Here is a 24435-nt window from a genome sequence, read left to right as displayed (position 1 = left end):
TTATTTTACTTTCACATATTTATGGGTATTTTGTATTTCAAACTGAGTGTATCTGTTTTGTGATTGATGTGTTTGGTTGTATTTTTGGACCTTGGTCCTACGGGTTCGTAGCGTGTCTTTATCGTTACGCATGTGGGTGCTACTGTATTCATTTCATTTATTGCGTACTATTATATTGTACTGTATTGTACTGATTATTATTTATTATACCTGTCGAGTATTGTACTGCTCGTTCAGGGGCATATCCAGGATTTTCCAATAGGGGGGGCGCCAGGCATGAATGATCGCCGTCCTGGGGGATGGGTCTAAGGGGAGAGGTGTACAATTTTTGCTTTCAAAGAAGGGCTGAAATGCAAAATGGTGTCATATGCATGGGCGGCGATCCGTACTTCCGAGTGGGGGGGGGGGATATGACCTTGTTGACTATCTAAGCGTAGCGCCACCATGAGTTGGCGCGAAGCGTACGAGAAAATTTTGGGATTAACAAACCCTCTAGATGGCCGGAAACGGCACTTCCCGAGGTTTCCAAGCGGCATATACCCAACTTTAAAATAGGGATGTCATGTCCGAAATATCTCATAATCAGGATCCAAAATACTTTTTTTTTAAATTTCGGGTGTTATTTTGGGAAAATTGCCCCTGTCAATCTTGTTTCAGGCGCAACGTTAGAATGTTCGAGAGCTCTGTTATATAATTCGATGAAGAAAATGGCCTCATGCAGGCTATTATAGGCCTATACACATGCAATACACAATTACACATAGTTACATTCCTAGGTACTGATTGCTAGGGCATCCAGGTGAAACGTGTATTAAGCATTACCCTGGTTACATGAGATTCTCAGCTGTTCGAGGGAACATGTGCGTGTGTAGGCCTACTATAGGGCCTATATGAATACTATGAGGGTGCATATATGTACTATATCAATACCGTGGGCGCAATAATACATTTTGTTGTTATAGGGCCAATGAAGCCTACAGTCAACTATTTTTGCTTTGTAAAGACGCTTTATTTGAAAAGATCGCACTGCGTTTATGGTAGGCGAGAAATGAAGCTAAAAAAGAGCCGTACATTAACGAAGATGCATAAATGTAGGCATGAAAATATTCTTATCCCTGGCATTTGGTGGGGGGGGGATATGGTGCATTACATCCCCTCCACCCATTTTCATGGGGGGATATATCCCCCTCCACCCACGATCACCGCCCATGGCCATATGTGATCCATTTTTCGACCTTAATAATAAGCAACATTTCCAGTAAATATGGACACAAAATGCACAGTTTAGTATGGCTGGCATGTCACTTAGTGTTTATAGTGATAATACAAACACAATTACCATCTATGTTTCTAAAACTATTATGCCGCCGAACTTCGCCAGAACCTTTTTTTGGCAAACAAAAAATAAAGCATACGGGAGGGGGGGGGGTTGAGCGATCACCGACATCTCACATAAAGGTCGTCATCAATTTTTTTTTTTTTTTGGTAAACTTTTTTTTTTGGTGACGGCCAATAGGGGGGGCGCATGCCTGTTGCGCCCCCCCCCTGGATACGCCCCTGTCGTTGTTTAAAGAGTGTATTCGTATTTCTATTTTGTGATTGATGTGTTTGGTTGTATTTTTGGACCTTGGTCCTACGGGTTGGTAGCGTGTCTTTATCGTTACGCATGTTGGTGCTATTCATTTCATTTATTGCGTACTATTATATTGTACTGTATTGTACTGATTATTGATTATTATTTATTATACCTGTCGAGTATTGTACTGCTCGTCTTTTAAAGAGTGTATTCATATTTCTATTTTGTGATTGATGTGTTTGGTTGTATTTTTGGACCTTGGTCCTACGGGTTCGTAGCGTGTCTTTATCGTTACGCATGTTGGTGCTATTCATTTCATTTATTGCGTACTATTATATTGTACTGATTATTGATTATTATTTATTATACCTGTCGAGTATTTAACTGCTCGGTGTTTAAAGAGTGTATTCGTATTTCTATTTTGTGATTGATGTGTTTGGTTGTATTTTTGGACCTTGGTCCTACGGGTTGGTAGCGTGTCTTTATCGTTACGCATGTTGGTGCTATTCATTTCATTTATTGCGTACTATTATATTGTACTGTATTGTACTGATTATTGATTATTATTTATTATACCTGTCGAGTATTGTGCTGCTCGTCGTTTAAAGAGTGTATTCATATTTCTATTTTGTGATTGATGTGTTTGGTTGTATTTTTGGACCTTGGTCCTACGGGTTGGTAGCGTGTCTTTATCGTTACGCATGTGGGTGCTATTCATTTCATTTATTGCGTACTATTATATTGTATATACTGTATTGTACTTACTATTGATTATTATTTATTATACCTGTCGAGTATTGTACTGCTCGTCGTTTAAAGAGTGTATTTATATTTCTATTTTGTGATTGATGTGTTTGGTTGTATTTTTGGACCTTGGTCCTACGGGTTGGTAGCGTGTCTTTATCGTTACGCATGTGGGTGCTATTCATTTCATTTATTGCGTACTATTATATTGTACTGTATTGTACTGATTATTGATTATTATTTATTATACCTGTCGAGTATTGTACTGCTCGTCGTTTAAAGAGTGTATTCATATTTCTATTTTGTGATTGATGTGTTTGGTTGTATTTTTGGACCTTGGTCCTACGGGTTGGTAGCGTGTCTTTATCGTTACGCATGTGGGTGCTATTCATTTCATTTATTGCGTACTATTATATTGTACTGTATTGTACTGATTATTGATTATTATTTATTATACCTGTCGAGTATTGTACTGCTCGTCGTTTAAAGAGTGTATTCATATTTCTACTTTGTGATTGATGTGTTTGGTTGTATTTTTGGACCTTGGTCCTACGGGTTGGTAGCGTGTCTTTATCGTTACGCATGTTGGTGCTATTCATTTCATTTATTGCGTACTATTATATTGTACGGTTTTAACTGGTGGTCTCATGGTTTTAACTGGTGGTCTGACGGTTTTAACTGGTGGTCTGACGGTTTTAACTGGTAGTCTGACGGTTTTAACTGGTAGTCTGAATCTCACGGTTTTAACTGGTAGTCTGACGGTTTTAACTGGTAGTCTCAGGGTTAAACCTGGTAGTCTCAGGGTTTTAACTGGTAGTCTCACGATTTTAACTGGTAGTCTCACGGTTTTAACTGGTAGTCTTATGGTTTTAACTGGTAGTCTCAGGGTTTTAACTGGTAGTCTCACGGTTTTTAGGCAATCTCTCCCGATTTTGTGTGCTCCAGGCAAAAATTGTTTTTCTTTTCTGAAGTGTGATAAGTAATTGGCTGCTCGTATGTTTCCACCTGCATTAGGAACTTTTATCTTTGGAAATAATGGTATATTAAATGATTATGCCATGTGTTCTGGTGTGTGCTTAGCCAACTGTATGTTATGGCAGAGGTAGCATGTTTATCTTGTTACTTTTTATTACGCAATCTTGTATTTGTTGTATTTTGTCCACTGCTCCATATTTTTACATTATATATTCTCATGATTTGGTGGGGTTGGGGATGGAAATCAATCTCTCGACAGAAAATGAGATATGTGGATGTAAACAGGATGTGTGGATGGAAACAGGATGTGTGGAGGGCAGGGCATATGTAGAAGGGGAATAATGTGATGTTTTGTTTCTTGATACATATTACAAATTGTCACACAGTTCTAATTAAAAGTATTTTTGTTGATACAGTTGTACCTTTCTCCAGAGTTCAGACATCCATTTAGTTACTTTTTAATACCTAACTTGAGCAGGCATTACTTCATTTGCTGGAAATGCATGGAAATGCTCACCAGCCGTTAAGGTATCCCTGGGAAGAAATTTAAACCCTAGTTTCACTTTATCCAATAATTGGATCTCTGAAGTGTAGTAAAGTGAAATTTTGTTGTGTGCCTCCGTTAAATATTTACATGTATTACGTAATATACTGTATTGTAGCGTTAATTGTTTGCACGTGTATTCTTCAGTTCTGTATACGTTGTTGTATGGCAAGCAGGGTCTCTGCAAAGCTCCGGGGTTCGCCTCGTTATCCTGTTCATATTTTGTCATATTTTATTACTCTGGATCATTAATTGTCCAGAGATACTCTTATCTGTTGTACCTGGAGTCTGTGAGGAGATGTCCCCCTTCTTAGAGGCAGGATGCCTCTGGTTTTGGATGGTTCGGCTTCTGGCTCGAAGCCACTGGTTTCTCAAGATGGCGGATCATCTTATATACTATTACGAGTATTACCAACATACAGCGAACTGGCTGGCGTGGATGGAGTCTCGATGTCCGCGTTCTCGATGTCCGTGAGCGTAGAGTCTTCTTCTCCTTTTCTGCGAGCGAGTTGACATCACTTTTAGTAAGATATTAAGTCATAAATTCTGTACGTACCCTTTTTGTTATTTAATTTAATTGTAGTTTTGAATGTTGCCCCTTTGGCTAGGCTGTACTTTAGTGTATAAAGTACATTTGTTAGGTTGAGTTTTTGGACCTTGGTCCTACGGGTTCGTAGTGTAGCAAAGTGAAATTTTGTTGTGTGCACCCGTTTAGTATTTGCATGTATTACGTAATAGTTCGTAATAGCCAGTTTGTTAGCGTTAGTTGTATACACGTGTTTCTTCAGTTCTGGATACGTTGTTGTATGGCGAACATCGTCCCTGCAGAGCTCCGGGGCATCGCCTCGTTATCCCTTTCATAATTTGTCAATATTCATTAATCTTGGGTCGTCAATAGCTTAGAGTTTACCTGTATCCTTACTACCTGGAGTCCGTGAGGAGATGTCACCCTTCTCAGAGGCAGGATGCCTCAGGTTTTTGGATGGTTCGGCTTCTGTCTCGAAGCCACTGGTTTCCAAGATGGCGGATGTACTGTATACCATAGCGAGCTGACTAGCGTGACGGAGTCTCCATGGCCGTATTCTCGATGTCCGCGAGCCTCCTGTACCGCGAGCGAAGAGTCTCTTTCGTCTTGTTATCCGCGAGCGAGCTGACCCCAGTATAGTAAGGGATTAAGTCATACATACTATTATTGTTTTATACTGCCGTACGTAACCTTATTGTTGATAAATCGAATCGAAGTTGTAATTGTTGCCCCTCTGGCTAGGTTGTACTTCACTGTACAAAGTACGTATGTTAGGTGTATTTGGACCTTGGTCCTATGGGTTTATAGGGTGCGTTGTGTACACTGTGTAGATCAGTGGTTGTGTATCGTTAAGCACATGGGTGCTAGTAGTATTGTGTACCTTTATACTGTAGAGTGACAGTACCGGAGTTTAGTATACTGTAGAGTGACAGTATTGGTTAGGTTGAGTTTATATACAGAGAGTTTATATACAGTCACGTGTAGTATACAGAAAGTAATTGAAAGTTTATTTAGTGTATTGTACTGTATTGACAGTTGAGTTGTTTTGAGAGATTATTTTATTGTACCTGTATTCCTGTATTGTACTGCTCGCAGTGTAAAGAGTGTACGTATTCGTATTTTGTATCTTGAACATATTGTTACTGTTGTCACTACAGAGTTGTCTCAGAAGCTTGTCCTTCTAATCTTAGCCTTTATGGATAGCTATGGAGTGCCAAGTCTCTTGAGGTTGTGGATTCAGGAGGAAAAAATTCGCAAACGTTTATTATTATTTATGCAGTTTATTTCATAATGTTCATTTTACATTATTCTTTATACACATTTATACATTTTTATACAGCGTTGTAAGAGTACAAGAGGTATTTCGTAGTTTTGAGTATAGATTGTTCCCCGAGTAAGGATAGTTTAATAAGAGTAAAGAGACCCTTAAGCCATTTATCATACAAAGCCATTTTATATTGTCATGTGTCATGACTTATTCTTCAATTGTATATTTTCATTATCATTTTGTAGAGTCTTGTAGAGTTTTGTAATAAATCGTCAGCCGTTGTTTCAACGCAAGAAAACTCTTGCCTCCTCATTGATAACTTATGAGTTTGAAGCGTAGAACCCTAAATTCGGTAATTTCCCCCGCCATCCGCGGTTCGCTTCAGTAGCGTGTATTGTTTATCGAGAAGCTGTTGTGCAGTATTGCATACTTTTTATACAGTAGTATTACAGTACCGGTTAGGTTGGGTTTTGGTTTACAGAAAATTATTTAACGATGTTTGTCATCTTGGTTCAGTGTAATTGACAGTGAAGTGTATTATTTATTGTACCTGTATTTTAGTATTGTACTGCTCGCAGTGTAAAGAGCGTATTTGTATTTTGTATTTTAAACATTTTTGTTACTGTTGTTTAAAAGAGTTGTCTCAGAGATCGTCCTTTGTCCTTTAATCTTAGCCATTCTGGACAGCTATAGAGTGACAATTCTCTTGAGAGTTTGTGGGTTCAGGAGGTGAAATTCCTGCTGTCTAGGAACAGTAGGTAGAAAATGTCTATAATGGGTTGCAGCTGGCATGTGTTGCCCTGACCACTACGAAGGTGCCAAAAGTCCTTGTCTGTTGGCAAACGTGTTGTATTATTAATATGCAGATTATATCATTATGTTCATTTTACATGGTTCTTTATACACTTTATACATTATTGTTCAGTATTGTACGGGTGCTATGTTATTAACAAGTCATAGATTGAGCATAGGTTCTGTGCATATTACATATTCGAGTATAGGTTTTCCCCAAGTTTTAATTAAGCCATTTAAGTTCATTAAGCCATTTGTTCATATGTATATTATCATTTTGTAAGAGTTATTTTTGTAGAGTTTGTAATAAAATGTCAGCCGTTGTTTCAACGCAAGAACACTCTTGCATCCTCATTTATCACTTGTGAGTTTGAAGCGAAGGACCCTAAATCGGTAATTTCCCCCGCCATCCGCAGTTCGCTTCAGAAGTATAAAACCTATTCTCATCAATGATATGTATTGGGGTGTGCTTTTAATTCTAATAACAAAGTCAACTCCTTCTGCAGCTGAAGTACTTAGTTTTACAGTCCCTTCAGACTCTTTGGTAAGATCTGCATTGTTTGTACTCAAAGTAGATGGTTTCAAAATGATTTGTATGATGTGCTAGCAAATTAATTGGGATTGAACTAGGCTGTTTCATTAGCATTAATTAAGAGGGGAGAATATACAAATGACGAAATTAACTATATTTTACACAGTGCTTTCGGTTTTAGTTGTGAGGCTATGATTCTAGGTTTTGAATTGTAATGTATAATCAACCCCAGGGCAAGAACTGCATCTGACAACATGCTCCCTTCATCCTGGTACTTGGTAACCGTTAAATCTCTTCACACATGTTTCAATGACACTATTAGACAAACAGTGGTGGAACTGTTATAATAAAACACCCATTTACTTAAGAGTATATATATCAACTAAACAATAATATGATGTCTGATCACAAGTTATGAACCTCTTTGGGAAGTTTGGTAAGTATGAAAGATTCAAACATAAGTTTACCTTTGAGAATCTTGGAGTTGGGAGTTTCCACTTCAGATTTTTAATTAAATGTTTCACACGGTGCGTGATTGTATGAATCAGCTTTGCTCCAACTTCCGTTTGAAAGTTTGAATCTTTACTGATGGAGTTCCTCTTGGATGGTTGTTTGATGAGCAAAGAAGAAACGGTAGGCTCCTGTCGGTTTGTGTCTCATTTTCACTCTGCTAAAAGAAAGGAGAGAGAAGGAAAAAAAAAACATTGATTTAACTAGCAATTTTCAATTCATTTGATTCCGATGGTTAGTTCTGCTTTCTCTTAATGAAAATTGCAGACAAAAGTTAACAATGCAAAAAGGACAAAGTAAATGATTGCACAAGCAGAGTACAGTCAAATGTATCACTTTAACACAGACCGACATGATTCTGCAAATTGCACAATTTGTTATTTACCGTTATGTCATTAATTTCAGGAAAGAGACCATGGAAAGTTTCCAAACACTGACTTGAACTACATCCGCTCAGCATCTGTTGGAGAATTATCTTAACGGAAAAAAAAAATGATTTAATAGGTAAACAAAGTGAAAGAATGAATATTCTTATTATGAAAATAAAACAATTGAAGACAGATTTTGAACAATGAAGATTGACATGCCAATATAATAGAATCTATGAACACGTACAGTACATCTAAAAAGTATACACTGGTTTTGGATGTGAGACCCAGCAAAGGTTACAAAGAAAAACCAAAGGATGGTGATAGCTTCAGAACAGTTCTATTATAATATCACATTTAATTAAATATCTCACTTATATGTGTCATTATTTCCCAAAGTCAGGTAATAATTTAATGTTCAAATTTTGCGTAGCAGGTTTTGAAGTCTCTCAACTTTATCTCTCATAAAGTACTATAGGTCCTGTGTACAACACTGCTACATATCTTTGCATTTGTAGGGTAATTTGTCCATATTGTATTTTATCTCTCATAAAGTACTATAGGTCCTGTGTACAACACTGCTATCTTTGAATTTGTAGGGTAATTTGTCCATATTGTATTTTATCTCTCATAAAGTACTATAGGTCCTGTGTACAACACTGCTATCTTTGAATTTGTAGGGTAATTTGTCCATATTGTATTTTATCTCTCATAAAGTACTATAGGTCCTGTGTACAACACTGCTACATATCTTTGCATTTCTAGGGTAATTTGTCCATATTGTATTTTATCTCTCATAAAGTACTATAGGTCCTGTGTACAACACTGCTACATATCTTTGCATTTGTAGGGTAATTTGTCCATATTGTATTTGATCTCTCACAAAGTACTATAGGTCCTGTGTACAACACTGCTACATATCTTTGCATTTGTAGGGTAATTTGTCCATATTGTATTTTATCTCTCATAAAGTACTATAGGTCCTGTGTACAACACTGCTATCTTTGAATTTGTAGGGTAATTTGTCCATATTGTATTTGATCTCTCATAAAGTACTATAGGTCCTGTGTACAACACTGCTACATATCTTTGCATTTGTAGGGTAATTTGTCCATATTGTATTTGATCTCTCACAAATTACTATAGGTCCTGTGTACAACACTGCTACATATCTTTGCATTTGTAGGGTAATTTGTCCATATTGTATTTTATCTCTCATAAAGTACTATAGGTCCTGTGTACAACACCGCTACATATCTTTGCATTTCTAGGGCAATTTGTCCATATTGTATTTTATCTCTCATAAAGTACTATAGGTCCTGTGTACAACACTGCTACATATCTTTGCATAATTTGTAGGGTAATTTGTCCATATTGTATTTTATCTCTCATAAAGTACTATAGGTCCTGTGTACAACACTGCTACATATCTTTGCATTTGTAGGGTAATTTGTCCATATTGTATTTTATCTCTCATAAAGTACTATAGGTCCTGTGTACAACACTGCTACATATCTTTGAATTTGTAGGGTAATTTGTCCATATTGTATTTTATCTCTCATAAAGTACTATAGGTCCTGTGTACAACACTGCTACATATCTTTGAATTTGTAGGGTAATTTGTCCATATTGTATTTTATCTCTCATAAAGTACTATAGGTCCTGTGTACAACACTGCTACATATCTTTGCATTTGTGGGGTAATTTGTCCATATTGTATTTGATCTCTCATAAAGTACTATAGGTCCTGTGTACAACACTGCTACATACTGTATCTTTGCATTTGTAGGGTAATTTGTCCATATTGTATTTTATATCTCATAAAGAACTATAGGTCCTGTGTACAACACTGCTACATATCTTTGCATTTGTTGGGTAATTTGTCCATATTGTATTTTATTGTAGAACAAATAATTGAAAGGGGGGGGGGGGGGAATCAATTATTGAGAAATCAAATCATGTTTTACACATAAGGCTATCATCGTATTAAGGACATATTTATCTTGGTGAGATAGGCTAGGCCTAATGTTGAATCTGAAAAGATCTGCCTATACATTTTGCAACGTTAGAACTTCGAAGAAAGCCAATGAGTAAAACTTGCCAGTTCTAGGCCTAAAGTTAAGATTACCGTAGGATGCACTCGTTTGTCTGCTAAATCTAGTACAACTTCAAGTCACATCCAAACGAATGTCGACTGGAGTTATCACTACTAGTACCAGACGTATTCCAGGCTACTGTAGCCTAACTAATAATGCATACATCAAAGGTTTCAAATTTGGCGTACTTACTGTATTGCGCGCTTCAGGTTGACCTTCTTGGTGGCATGCTCCATATAAATGACCCACTGACATATTCGCTATGTCGTTGAGGTGACATGGTCTCTATATTCTAATTGGTTTTTCCCTAGGTAAAAGCTACCCTCACTCATACCATTTAACGAGTTTATTAATTTATTAAACTCGATGATACCAATGGTTGACATCTCCGTCACATGACCATGAAAGTTGTGTTCAAACGTTCGATACTTGTAATCGAACTTTCAATCACTTGTTGGCCAATGTAGTGTTCAGTAGCTTCGGTCCCTACTCTTGCACAGTATATGCCCCTGGATTTACGCCTATTATGTCCCAAACAAATCACAAAACGATCACAAAATTCACATTTTTTATAAATATAGCTTCACAGAAACATTTACGAATGTATATTTTACAGAACTTTGCAGTTGAAGTGTTGGTCGTGTCACATGACTCACTCCCTCGTAACGTATCGGTTCCACGAAGTAATACATCACACATAGATATAGAAGTAAGGATCACACAGCCATATTTACATATGTTTTGCTGTTCCACTTACCACGACTAAGTACTAGAAAAAGTCTAGTATCGTTCTCAAATTGATTGAAAGCAATTTAATAGGTGAGCTATTTAATGGGTGATTATCGGATTGAAGCTTAAACTCACAGTTTCATGATGATATCTCAAATTGATAAGCTAAGCTATTCGCACTTAAACGTTAGTACTTTTGTAGGGCCAAGGCTATAGTATAGGCCTGGACAAACGTTAGTCCTATTTAATAATGTACTGTTACTGATGCTAGTGTACTGTAATGCCTATTCGGCATCATGAAGGGGATGGGTAGAGGATAATCAGAGGCTGAATTTGAAATATATGTTAACAATTCAATCACAAGAAGGTGTTACACATTCCAGTATCATGTGATTGTTTTACTAACCGAGATAAGTTAAGTTTGACCTGTGTTTCATGGTTGTGAACCTATCAAGTATTATGTTATAGAAATAACTGTTCCCTTTTCAACCTTGTGTTTTTCCTTTTTTTTCACACAGAAGCAACTTGAATGCTCAACGGGAGTTTTTAAAAGTAAAATGACCCGTGATGGTTCTTTCAGAATGGCGCTTCCTGATTTTCTGCTTTATTTACCTCCTCATGACCCAGTTTGTCTACTCAGTACTGGCAGATGACATGTAGGTGCAGTGTATTTAACCCACACAGGTGTATCATGACTTTTATCAGTTTTAGTCATGAACTGTAAGTGTTAATGTAATAAATAACCATTCCTTCTAGTGGCACAAAGTTGTGTCCTAAAGCTGGTTAGCAAACAATGGTATACTCATTATTCACTGATCAGGTATATTTCAACTAAAGATATTTTATGAACATCTACTGGGAGTTCTCTGATTTGCATTACAATATGTACCCAAATATATTGTTTCTGGTCTGATTATTCAAAATAGAATCCGTTATAAGAGTTTAGCAATGTGGCAAAAAATATGATTGTTGTTGTTTTTGCTAACATAGTTATTGCTATTTGTGTGGCTGTAGTTGTTCTTTTCCTTGATGTTTTCATTGAAGTTTTCATCTTTAGGCTTTTGTTCACATCATGAAATCGTAGAAGGGAGATGGGTGGTGTTCATTGGGGGGGGGGAGACGAGATATCCTTTCTATTATATTATGTTGTACTTACAAACAAGATACATTGACTTCAACATTCAAGTTGTTCTGTTTTCTTTGACCACTGCAGAGACCTGACCAAATACTTTGAAAAAAGACAACTTTCCACTCATTCCCATCGCTATGTTCGTGACTGCCAACCAACCAAATATGGAAACGTGACCCATCAGACTCAGGCTGGGCAGGGTCTTCTGTCCTCTACTGTGACCCTCCCAATCACCCAAATATTGAACTTTATCGATGAATTTGAGGGTCAATGGGGTCAAACAGAAACCAATTCAGGTCACATTGCATTTATAAATAATCCAGCACAGACTGTTTCAGTTTTGGAACCCCTACGAGATGGAGGATGCAAAATGAGTGCAAGGACCACGGCGGTTGAAATGGCAGCTAAACACAACTGCCTATTGGCAGTAAATGCCGGATTCTTTAACACACACACCGGCGACTGTTTAGGTAACATCGTATCAAATGGAAGGCTGGTACGGAATAGCCACGGAATCCAGAATGCTCATTTCGGCATACGTAGGGATGGAACACTAGTGTTTGGGTATGGCGCTATCATTTCTATACTTGGGAATAAGGGAGGGATTCAAAAACATGTAAACCTCATTTTAATGTTTCATCCTCAACAAGAAGCAATGGTAATTAAGGACATTACAGAATCAAGAAACTCATTGTTAGATTGCTGGCAGATCTTTCTGGAGACATCTCCTATTAGTTCTTATCATCTCTCTTTCCTCCAATTCTTAAATATGTTGCTCAGGCATTCTAGTGTATTGTTAGTCTTCTTATGCTGTGCCTTACTATCAAAGAAGAAGAATCATTTGTTATTAGTATTAAATAAAAATTAAAAGCCTTCTTTTTCTCCTTGCTGTGTTTTACAGTTATTTATCCGAGGAAGATGTCTTGGATGAAACTAATCCATTTATCCAACTAGTAGGAGGAGTAGGGTGGTTGATAAGAGATGGAGAGGTATACCTTGATGAAAGCCTGAAGGCAGAGTGCAGTGATACAGAGGAGACAGGTAAGGTATTCATCAGAGATATATTTTCTTGATGAAATGAAGTACATCTGGATATCATGTATAAGTTATATGAGACTGTGTGTGTTCAACAATGACAACTTTAAAGGACTGCTCTTGTAAGTTTTATTGACCTAAAGTTGAGGTGCATGTAAACGTTAAAGGAGCAGGTTAAATTAGTCCACTGTAATTTCTTCCCACATGAAAAGTCTTGTGTGTGGAACGTATCGTTTGATTGACTGTTTTGTCTGTGGACTTCATCATAATATAGCCAACTTAGCAGCTACTAGCACATTTCCCAGCCAGATGAATTGCTTAACTGCAATTAAACTAAACTAAACTAAACTGGTGATGCAATTGTAACGATCATGGAAACACTTAAATTGTCTAATATTGTGTCTTGATATTTCTGTTAGATGTGTTAATGTTGGTTATTCTTATTTATTGGGAACCATAGGTACAATGGAACAGTTCTTTAATGTCAAGGCTGCAAGATCTATCGTAGGAAGTGATAAGAATGGACGATTGGTTTTGGCAAACGTCGATGGAAGAACCAGCTCTGAGGGGTAATGACAGCTGCATCAATTAATTGTGTAGTTGCTTGTAAATGCTGACATATTACCCAGATTCCCCTTTTTTAAATCTTCATAAATTCATATTTGAAAATACATTATCCTTTGTCATTGACAGAAATATTGCAGTTTAAAGGAAAGTGGAAGTTTATTTAGTCAAGACATTATATGTACTATGTTAGGCATAGACTAGCCTAGTATTGTTATTTTCTTTGGGTTGTCAAACTTTCACATTGTGACCATATCTATTCATCTGTGTCCTAATTATACTTGCAAGACCTTGTAAGAAAAATTAAAGCCATTAATGTTCAGTGTTCTATTAAATCTTACAACTGATGCAGAAAACTTGCCTTGTCATTGATCATGCTATGTTAAACTTGGTATCATGAAAATCGGATATTCAGCAAGCCATGAACTATTGACTACATATTCACATCATATCAGATATGGTCACCTCTTAGAGCTACATAGAAGTTATTGATGGTAAAGCTATTGTTTTTTAAGTTGTAATTATGCAGTATCTGGTATTAAAAAAAAAAAAAAAAAATTGTAAGCTTCATTTAATTTCATGTTAGTGTTTGAAGGCTAAAACATTAGCTAGTTAGAGCAGAGAGTTGTTATGTAATAACAACTCCCTGGTTAAAGTTGGTCAAACTGAATTAAAAGGAAATAGCTTACTCTCTCAATTAGAAAGTATTCCAAATAGTATGTTTAAAGGTGCTATGTATCCTCATCAATTACAGAGTCTCATTAAAACAGTTTGCTAATTGGCTCTTGAAGCATGACGTCATCAATGCTGTGAATCTCGATGGAGGTGGTTCGTCAACATTTGTTGTGAATGGATCCTTGGTCAACACCCCACATGATCTTTGGTAGGTCTCAAAACTCTCTCGTCACAATGCCTATGTTGAAACTTATCCTGATAGTGTTAGATATCTCAAATATATGTGACAGGAGACAGTTTGTGTCTCATAAGGTGTCAATACACAGGTTGTATCTCATTATGTAACAGTATACAGTTTTTGTCTCATGTAATTAATTGGTAGCAGTTTGTGGCTCATAACTGTTTACGTCTCGTCATGTGACAGTGTTTTCAGGAATTGTGTGTCCCAGAAATTTATTTTGTCAGTAACAAACCTTTGAAGCCTTTGCCAAATGATTGCTGTTGCAATTTTAATGGACTAAAGTAAACAGAGAACCACAAGACTGAGTCTTTGCAAGATTAAGGTAATATTCTATCAAGGTAGAATTGATGGAAATACTCCAAGAAAGAACCAGGATTACCAGGAGCTAACTTTGAATGTTCAGTCCTTCGTCCTTCATGTAAGACATCATCAGTTTTGTCATCATGTTTGCCTAAAATCTCATCTGCTTGATGTTTCATTTCTTTCATTAAGTGGTTTAAGAGAAAGGATTGATGGTAGATTTTATCCTGTTTCTTCCATCAGTGCTGACAAGTCCTTCAGGTGTCCTCGACAAGTGTCCACCGTGATTTGTGTCCACGAACCAAAGTGCCCTCCAAGTGACTGTTCTGGCCATGGGCAATGCATTCTGGGAGAATGCCATTGCTATGGTAACTGGGTTGGCCCGCATTGTTCAATGTTGGCATGTGGTGCTGGAAACTGCAGTGGTAATGGCAGATGTACAGAAGGTAACAATAGCATATATTATTTATTGGGGGTGATGGTGGGGGATGGGTGAAGGGAAGGGAGGGAGAGTGAAGGGAGAGTGAATGGGAGGCAGGGTCAATGGGAGGGAGGGTTAGGAAGGAAGTAAGAACTTGTGGAGAGAGGGGAGGAGGGAAAAGGAAGTGCATGTACATAGTGATTGAATATGAATATGTATCTTCTTTTGTATTCATATACAGAGCTGATCATCCACATCATCAGTAATTCCTTCAGACTTTAATGTTACCCCCACCCCCTCCCCCCACCCCCCTCAATTTCATACTGAATGTTTAGGGGGGAGTTAGGTGATCAGTGCAATGTTGAGAAGGAAGAATGTTCAAAGTTTCATCCTTCCTGACCATTTTTGTTCCTGCTAGCTTTATGAGGGTAGTAACAGAAGCCTCTATTTTCAGATGGCTGTGTGTGCGAAGTTGGTTTCCGGCCTCCAGACTGCAGAGAACAATGCCTACCAATGACGTACGGACAAAACTGTGGAAAGGAATGCCTGTGTCAAAATGGAGGCTACTGTAAGCCTGTAACTGGAGAATGTATTTGTATGAGTGGATACACAGGAGATTACTGTGAACAAAGTATGTTTTTGTTTTTTTCCTCAAAGTTAGCTTTATTCTTCATGCATAGTACAATGCTATTTCTATCTGAAAACAATATTGAGGGTTTCAATCCCAATTTTCAGTGGCAAGTCAATTTATCTTCAATATTCATAACTTTCATAAGATCTAAAATTCTGTAAAGATTATTGTGATCATTGGTTTTCCTTTTTATATTATTTATCTTCAATATTCATAAGATCTAAAATTCTGTAAAAATTATTGTGATCATTGGATTTTCCTGTTTTTAATATTTTTTTTGTGGAGAAAAAGTAGGAAATAAACCCACCTCTGATATGTTCTGGGTGCTCTAAATGATTTTCATACTATAGAAACATACTGTAATGTTTTGTTGATTTTTAGGGAATATTCAGTGACAAAACAATTGACTCCTACAAAGATCAACTTATCGTCCAAAATAAATGTAAGATTGTGCAAAGCTGAATAAGGTTTGATAAACTTATGGTCAGTTTATAAATAAAGTAAAGTGTTTTATGAAGACAGAAATGTTAAAGAATGGATTTAATATGATTTCCTGCTTTGTCCTGGTTTGATATGTTACAAGTCATGTCGCACTCTCCTACAGTTTGTCCATATGGAACATACGGGTTGGGCTGCTCTAAGGAATGTGATTGTATTGGAGATTCCTGCCCGTGTCATTATATCACAGGATCCTGTGCCTTGCCATCTAACGACTCTTTCTGGGCTCCATTGATGTCAGGTAAAATATCTCTGAGCCAATTATTATGTAGACTAGCCATACAGTATACCTTCAAAAGTTGTGTTGTAGACTAGCCATACAGTATACCTTCAAAAGTTGTGTTGTAGACTAGCCATACAGTATACCTTCAAAAGTTGTGTTGCTCTCTAGGCCTCCTAGGCTTGCTCTCTAGTCCTCTTTGTGGTTAGTATTTTTTCTTCTTAGATATGAGCCCAAGTAAATCCAAAGAATGAAACAAAAAAAGTAGATGTTCTATGTTTAATTTCTTTTAATGTTTGATTCATGGTATGTACAAATGTGATGCTAGTTGTGTATGTGCCACTTGAGCTCACCCTTGCACTTGACCGGACCTGTAACGACCTCATGCATAGCACAAGTGCATTCACAGTTGTGAAAGGGCCTTTATTAAATGCCGAAATGCTACTACTGCTACAGCACAAAATAGTGTATGTTTTCTTTTATCTCCCTGCAGCTGGCCAGTGTCTCGCCAGACGTAAGATTCAAGCCCAACGTTTGGTTCCGTATCTTCCACTGGAGAAGAATGTCTACTTCATACTCTGTATGCTGTTTGCTGCCCTCTTCTTCGTGAGCCTCGTATGTAATATCATCCTCATCTGCTTCCAGTGTGCTTGTCGTTGCAAGCCTAGCAACATCTTAGAAAAGCCAACGAGAAGGGTCTATCAGAGGATAGTGAATTTAGATAGCTCAGACGGACTGTAGCTGATTCCAAGTGAAGTAGGTCCTGACAAGAGCTTGTTGCAATCCTCCATCTGGAGTATCTATCTAGATCAAGAACTCAACTCTCAACCATGGAATAGGGAATAAACAACTACAGGAAATAAAAAACAGGAAACATACAAGACTAGAATACAACCCTGCTGATTACACTGGAAATGAAGAGAATATCATGTAACGCATTCTTTTATTTTTTTGATTTTTCTGTGAGTGGGAAACAAGTAGTGTTTAAAATGAACTTATTGGTAAGTTGTGGAAACATCTCTTCTCTCTGTAGATATTTCAACAAAGAAGCACAATTTAAAACTTGTGGACAAAAGCTCTGTCTTGGTTTGCTTGCTTATTGTCTTCAAGGGCTTCCAAACGATTAAATTTCAAAATACAGGAATAAACCAACGATGCAAAACTGACTGGAAAGATATTATAAAAATATTACTAAATCTTCCTAGTCAGTTTTAGAAATGAAAATGACTAGAAGTCTATACGATAAGCATTATTACCCTTGTTACTGTGCTCATATCATCAATAATATCATCAATAATAGTCCAGCGATGATGATGATCCACAAGGTGTCTGTCTTTATGAGGCTTTCCCGAATTGACACTTTTGCATGCTAACTTGACTCTTCCTCAAAGTATAGGATGAAAATCTTTTGATAGATTTGTCAAGTGTACAAAGTTTAATACTCATTCCAAATCATGTCTTCCAATTTTAATCATCTCTTGAGGTATAATTAGCTTATTTTACTTTCACATATTTATGGGTATTTTGTATTTCAAACTGAGTGTATCTGTATTTCAAACTGAGTGTATTTGTATTTCAAACTGTTTGTATTTCAAACTGAGTGTATCTGTTTTGTGATTGATGTGTTTGTGCGGTTAAATTAAGAACCATTTGTAGTAAACATGTATATACTTTCAGTGCCGTTGGTGTAAAGCGATCAGTGCTATAGATAACAGATAAGTAGGTCACAGATGAACCTGACAAAGTGACAATAATCAAAAAGATTTCATAATTACCAAAGCAACTTTTTTTTTTATCTTTCTTTTTTATAGTTATTTGTTCGTTAATAGACTAAATTGATGATAATATGTAGTTGGTAGTTCCAGGTCAATCAATCACAATCATATTTTAAGTAATTCTTGATTGATTTATTATGAAAAAATGAGAACACTTTGTTAAAAGGTTATAAATGAGAATGAATTTTCAAGGGATTGGGTTTCAAGGTGAAGTTGAGGGATCAACTTATTCTTTATTGAAGGTTTTTTTTTAAGTAGCTGTATATTAGAAGGACTCAAAGTTTCCTCTGAAAGAAATGAGAAGAATGTCCACACATTACAGTCCTCTAGTTATCAAACATTGTGTAAATGTACAGACCCTACAGGCTGGTTATCACACAGTGTGGTAAAGTGCACACTTTACAGCATAGTGGTTGTCTTGCAGTGTGGAAAACTTCAAAATCAACCACTTCAGATATCATAGTGTGGTAATGTCCACACATTACAGTACTCTAGTTATCACACATTGTGGAAATGTACAGACCCTACAGGTTACAACACTGGTTATCCATCATAGAGTGTGGTTAAATGGGCAAACTTTGCAGCGCTCTAGTTAGAATACAGTGAGATTAAATGTTCACACTCCAGCACTTCAAATAGAATAGTGTGGTAATGTCCACACATTACAGTACTCTAGTTATCACACATTTTGGAAATGTACACAGGCTACAGCATTGTTCAACACCAGGCAGTGAGTTAATGTGCCCATTTCACAGCATTATCAAACATATGGTACAGTTTTAGAAATAGCTTTTTGAGGTTGGTAAGTCAATGGAGCCGTACTATTGAAAATTTTGGTGCTGAGAGACATGTTTTGTAAGGAAGAGCTTCATTGGATTTTTTTTTTCTCTTTCATTTTCAGGTATTGTTTGGTTAAAGATTTTTATTTTAATACATCATTTAGGTAATTAATGTTTCAATTAATCAATGATTAGGCTTGGAAATTTCAGTAGGGTACAGTTTTTTAGACTTTTAGAGGCAAGAGCAAAACCATGTATGGGAACTTGTTGATGTCCAGGAGGGGTGTCAATGAAGCTAATAGGTAATTCCATCTTCACATCCTCTGCATATGTTTCCTGGACTGACAATGATATGCCATGGTGTCTAGAGTTGATATTTTACTGGGTTTGTTTGTTTGCAGAACTGTGTGTTTGTGTATGTGTACATGTATGTATGTGAGTGGGGTTTGGGATAGGGGCTGGGATGATGGCAAACAGACACATAGCAAGGAAGCATTCAAATGGCGATGCCTAAAACTTTCATGACAATCAAAATGCCAAGTTGTTAATCTTTTCTTTCTTTTTTCTATGTAAATTTTTTAAATTTTTGGAAATCAGTAGCACTTAATTGGACAGTAAGCTAAACCTAAATGTATGAAACATGGTTAATTTTGATCTACAAAGAGAAGCTCTGGGCAGTCTACTGACCAGAGACACCAGCAACCCACCTAACACCCCCCCCCCCCTTCAATTTGTTTTCAGGGTGCTTGTAATATCCATGTTGTGCAAACTCAGTGATAGTATTCGTAGGCACACCTCATATATCTGCTGAATTTTAAGCAGAAATGACACATTGTGTCGTGATTTGTGCAATAGGAGGATTTTTTTTTTATAGTCATTACAAAACATTACAAAACATTTTGACAAAAGTTACCATGGTTACAAATAACATGTTTCTGTTCTGATGTTTGAAACTATGGTAGACTTAACACCATCTGTTTCATTGTTTACCCTGGTGAATACATCCAATACACATTCTGGTATATTCTTCATTTGTAATCAAATTAACTAATGGAGTATATTCTGCACTGTACTAGAATGTTCTGAGCAAGCTATGAACTTAACCTTTTAGTTCAGGAAAAGGTGTGATAACAGCCGGTTCATAATAGGTTATGGCAACTAGTGGCAGTGGCAAGTCACCCCTGATTCTTTTAAGTAAACTAGGCTAGCCTAGGTACATCAGTTGTGATCCTAATGATACATCTATCAAAGCTAATAAATTTAATGAGGTTCTTGTTTCATCAGTGTCTTTGAACTCGACTTGTGATTTTCTTATCACAAATGTAAGCAATATAGTTTCTGTTGAAGTATGTTTTATAGTGGCAACTCAACCTTTAGTAAATAGAACAAGTGATAAACAAACCCCTAACACTAACACTTACCCACCATTTAATACCCACCATTTTGATCTCTGGCCCACTGAAGGATAGGACCAGCAGGTGTAAATAATGCATGTTTTTCACTCTAACATGAGTGGGTAATGTTCAGGGGCATCAAAAAGCCATGTCTGGCTTATTGAAGTCTCATTTTTCCTTAAAAACATTATGAAACATGAGCATACATTACCCAGGGTCTGTATCTCGCCCTGAAATCATGTAGTCAGGGCTGGCAATCACCATTTTATCAGCCAATATGCAGATAAGACAGCTCAAATTTTGTATATATTGGGACTCATAGTAAGAGATAGGTGTAAAATTAATGGTTTTCACATACTGGGGTATAGATCAAACTAAATTCATTGTGTTATTCTTTCTTGTTATTTTCCTTTTTTGCTAATGGGTAGGTGCAATAATCTCTCATGTTTCATTTTTTTTTCTTCCAAACAAAAAGCCTTTATTTCTATTTAGTTGATATAGTAACGTAAAATAATTTTTTTCCAATTGATTCTGATTCAAATGAAGTAACTTTGATAGCTTTAAAATGTCCTGATCGGGTGTGGAATATATACTGTTCTCACAGATTTGACTGGTAGTCTCATGGTATTAACTGGTAGTCTGACGGTTTTAACTGGTAGTCTGACGGTTTTAACTGGTAGTCTGACGGTTTTAACTGGTAGTCTCACGGTTTTAACTGGTAGTCTGACGGTTTTAACTGGTAGTCTGACGGTTTTAACTGGTAGTCTGACGGTTTTAACTGGTAGTCTGACGGTTTTAACTGGTAGTCTCACGTTTTAACTTGTCGTCTCACGGTTTCAACTTGTAGTCTCAAGGTTTCAACTGGTAGTCTGACGGTTTTAACTGGTAGTCTCACGGTTTCAACTGGTAGTCTCACGGTTTAACAGGTAGTCTGACGGTTTTAACTGGTAGTCTGACGGTTTTAACTGGTAGTCTGACGGTTTTAACTGGTAGACTGACGGTTTTAACTGGTAGTCTGACGGTTTTAACTGGTAGTCTCACGGTTTTAACTGGTATTCTCACGGTTTTAACTGGTAGTCTGACGGTTTTAACTGGTAGTCTGACGGTTTAAACTGGTAGTCTGACGGTTTTAACTGGTAGTCTGACGGTTTTAACTGGTAGTCTGACGGTTTGCACTGGTAGTCTGACGGTTTTAACTGGTAGTCTGACGGTTTTGACTGGTAGTCTGACGGTTTGCACTGGTAGTCTGACGGTTTAAACTGGTAGTCTCACGGTTTTAACTGGTAGTCTGACGGTTTTGACTGGTAGTCTGACGGTTTTAACTGGTAGTCTCACGGTTTTAACTGGTAGTCTCACGGTTTTGACTGGTAGTCTGACGGTTTTAACTGGTAGTCTGACGGTTTTAACTGGTAGTCTGACGGTTTGCACTGGTAGTCTGACGGTTTAAACTGGTAGTCTCACGGTTTAAACTGCTAGTCTCACGGTTTAAACTGGTAGTCTCACGGTTTTGAGGCAATCTCTCCCGATTTTGTGTGCTCCAGGCAAAAATTGTTTTTCTTTTCTGAAGTGTGATAAGTAATGGGCTGCTTGTATGTTTCCACCTGCATTAGGAACTTTTATCTTTGGAAATAATGGTATATTAAATGCTTATGCCATGTGTTCTGATGTGTACGTAGCCAACTGTATGTTATGGCAGAGGTGGCATGTTAATCTTGTTACTTTTTATTACGCAATCTTGTATTTGTTGTATTTTGTCCACTGCTACATATTTTTACATTATATATTCTCATGATTTGTGGGGGGGGGGGGGAGGTGGTGGTGGATGGAAATCAATCTCTCGACAGAAAATGAGATATGTGGATGGAAACAGGATATGTGGATGGAAACAGGATGTTTGTTTTTGTTGATACAGTTGTACCTTTCTCCAGAGTTCAGACATCCATTTAGTTACTTTTTAATACCTAAATTGAGCAGGCATTACTTCATTTGCTGGAAATGCTCACCAGCCGTTAAGGTATCCCTGGGAAGAAATTTAAACACTAGTTTCACTTTATCCAATAATTGGATCTCTGAAGTGTAGTAAAGTGAAATTTTGTTGTGTGCCCCCGTTAAATATTTACAGGAAACAGGATGTGTGGAGGGCAGGGCATATGTAGAAGGGGAATAATGTGATGTTTTGTATCTTGATACATATTACAAATTGTCACACAGTACTAAATAAAAGTATTTTTGTTGATACATTTGTACCTTTCTCCAGAGTTGAGACATCCATTTAGTTACTTTTTAATACCTAAATTGAGCAGGCATTGCTTCATTTCTGTACATTAAATATTTGAATGAAAATTTACATTAACAATATGAGCATCAAGCTGTCATTGCTACCAATTACAGCCAAAATGAACTTACACCAGCAACTAACTGGACAACTAATGTGCATGTTAATATTTGTTTCATTTCATGTCTTTGGCTTGTGTTGAAGATATAAGTCTCTAAACTTAGATGTCAGAATTGCTCCTTTAAAGGGGGTAAACTTTTGATAAAGTTTTGCAGCATTGTCTCATACTATTAACATAACAATGGAGTCTGTAATGACTTGGGAAGTCATTGTCTCATACTAAGATGGAAGTCATTGTCTCATACAAAGATAACAATGGATTCTATGATGACTTGGGAAGTCATTGTCTCATACTAAGATAACAATGGAGGCTATAATGACTTGGTAAGTCAAGTATCTTTGAAAGACTAAAGTAAAGTTGAACATTTGGCAAATTTGCTGACTTGCAAAATGGAATTCTTTGAACAGTTTTTGACATTCCATTCATTGGGATGATGATACTTGAATCTAGAGCCAAGCTTATATTGTTAACACTGATAACTAATGCTATTCCATTAATTCTGTAAATATGCTAATTATTATAAACCAAGAACAAGATGTTGGAGAGTCGATGTCATTGCACAAAATATGTAATAGATATTTAATCATGTTACCTAAATATTGATAAATTAGTGTGTAGTGATTCCTACCAGCAGAACTCAGCATGTGACCAGTGTGTGTTGAAATTTGTCTGTCAGTTATTATGAATAGGTTTGTTGGTTTTGATGGTGCTTTATTTAAAGTAATTGAATTTTAAATTCATTAAAAGACTATCTTGTTCATGTTGTGTCATTATGAACAATACGGAACAAGTTCAGTTCTCTCAAAGTTGCAAATATCGCAGAAATAATTACGCAAATGAGACGATTGAATGCTCAAAGTGAAGCTTTAAAGCATAATTTTTAACATTTCTGGTGACATTAGATAATCCCATAATCTACATTGTTTCCAGGTGCGACTGAATGGTCGAGCAATCTGGTAGTGCCAGAGAGCCCAGAGTGATATGGGGCCTACTAGCATCCGTAGCTACCAAATCAAAACTGAAAGCTGGTAAAAGTTATGTGCAAATAGTGAATGACTTGGTCACATGAAGTATACCATTCAACAAATGTATTACATGTCAATAACAGGTGTGCTTAATTCTATGTCCTCATTTATGTGCACTGATTGCAATTTCAATAACTTATTTTTTATTCTTCTCTCTCTCTATGATAAAGGTGAAAAGGGAAGTATGCAATAATACAAAGCTTGATTTTATCAACGCAAAAATCACATCTTCAATTGGTTTTATTTGTTGGTTTGTATTAATTGTGGTCTTCAAATCTGTTCTGTTCTAAATTCTGTGTAAGATAATTCCTCCCTAAGAATTACCCTATAATATTCCTTTTCTTTGTTAATTTGAAAACAATCAAAGTTACCGCCTTCTTTTTCTCTAATGGAAGTTAATTTTAAATTTTATAGACAAAAAGTTTCATATTTAGTAAAAACATAAATGTTCTCAACAGAAGTTAAGCATCTCATCACACCTATTGTTGCAGAATGGTTGAGAACAACATAAAATGGATGGAACTTAATATTTGGTATGTGGATGCACCATGTTGAGTAGAAGATACGCATTGTGTTCTGTTGAGGTGGAAGATTGTTTGAGGTCAACAGTGGTCAAAGTCTGAAAACCTTGTAAACATATTAGCTCACAGAGTAGAGGTTGGATGAACTTTGTATTTAATATATAATGCCAGT

At 36.7% G+C, this 24435-nt stretch overlaps 1 protein-coding gene and 1 long non-coding RNA gene across 4 annotated transcripts in view; one reads left to right on the top strand and one right to left on the bottom strand.

Annotated features, from left to right (window-relative positions):
* The window catches only part of LOC139965818 (N-acetylglucosamine-1-phosphodiester alpha-N-acetylglucosaminidase-like), a 38643-nt gene extending 14674 nt beyond the window's left edge, over positions 1 to 23969 (top strand). For 2 of the 3 annotated variants that reach the window (XM_071968572.1, XM_071968571.1), the window contains 4 exons: positions 14847 to 15049; positions 15479 to 15655; positions 16260 to 16394; positions 16867 to 23969. In XM_071968572.1, the coding sequence (XP_071824673.1) occupies positions 14847 to 15049; positions 15479 to 15655; positions 16260 to 16394; positions 16867 to 17114 (763 nt within the window). In that variant the 3' untranslated portion in view covers positions 17115 to 23969. Of the gene's footprint in view, positions 1 to 10130; positions 10750 to 11177; positions 11316 to 11872; positions 12353 to 12689; positions 12830 to 13283; positions 13393 to 14141; positions 14271 to 14846; positions 15050 to 15478; positions 15656 to 16259; positions 16395 to 16866 lie in introns of those variants that run through there. The other variant, XM_071968570.1, reaches the window with a different exon arrangement.
* Positions 76 to 10100, bottom strand: LOC139965820 (uncharacterized). The gene is made up of 5 exons (XR_011792389.1): positions 9963 to 10100; positions 7852 to 7941; positions 7424 to 7623; positions 1627 to 6464; positions 76 to 90 (listed from the first exon to the last, which is right to left on the bottom strand). It is a non-coding gene; the product is annotated as an uncharacterized lncRNA (long non-coding RNA).
* Positions 23970 to 24435: the final 466 nt, after the last annotated feature.

This window comes from Apostichopus japonicus, chromosome 3, assembly GCF_037975245.1.
Source record: "Apostichopus japonicus isolate 1M-3 chromosome 3, ASM3797524v1, whole genome shotgun sequence".
Taxonomy (NCBI): domain Eukaryota; kingdom Metazoa; phylum Echinodermata; class Holothuroidea; order Aspidochirotida; family Stichopodidae; genus Apostichopus; species Apostichopus japonicus.
This window is presented reverse-complemented; position numbering and strand designations above follow the sequence as displayed.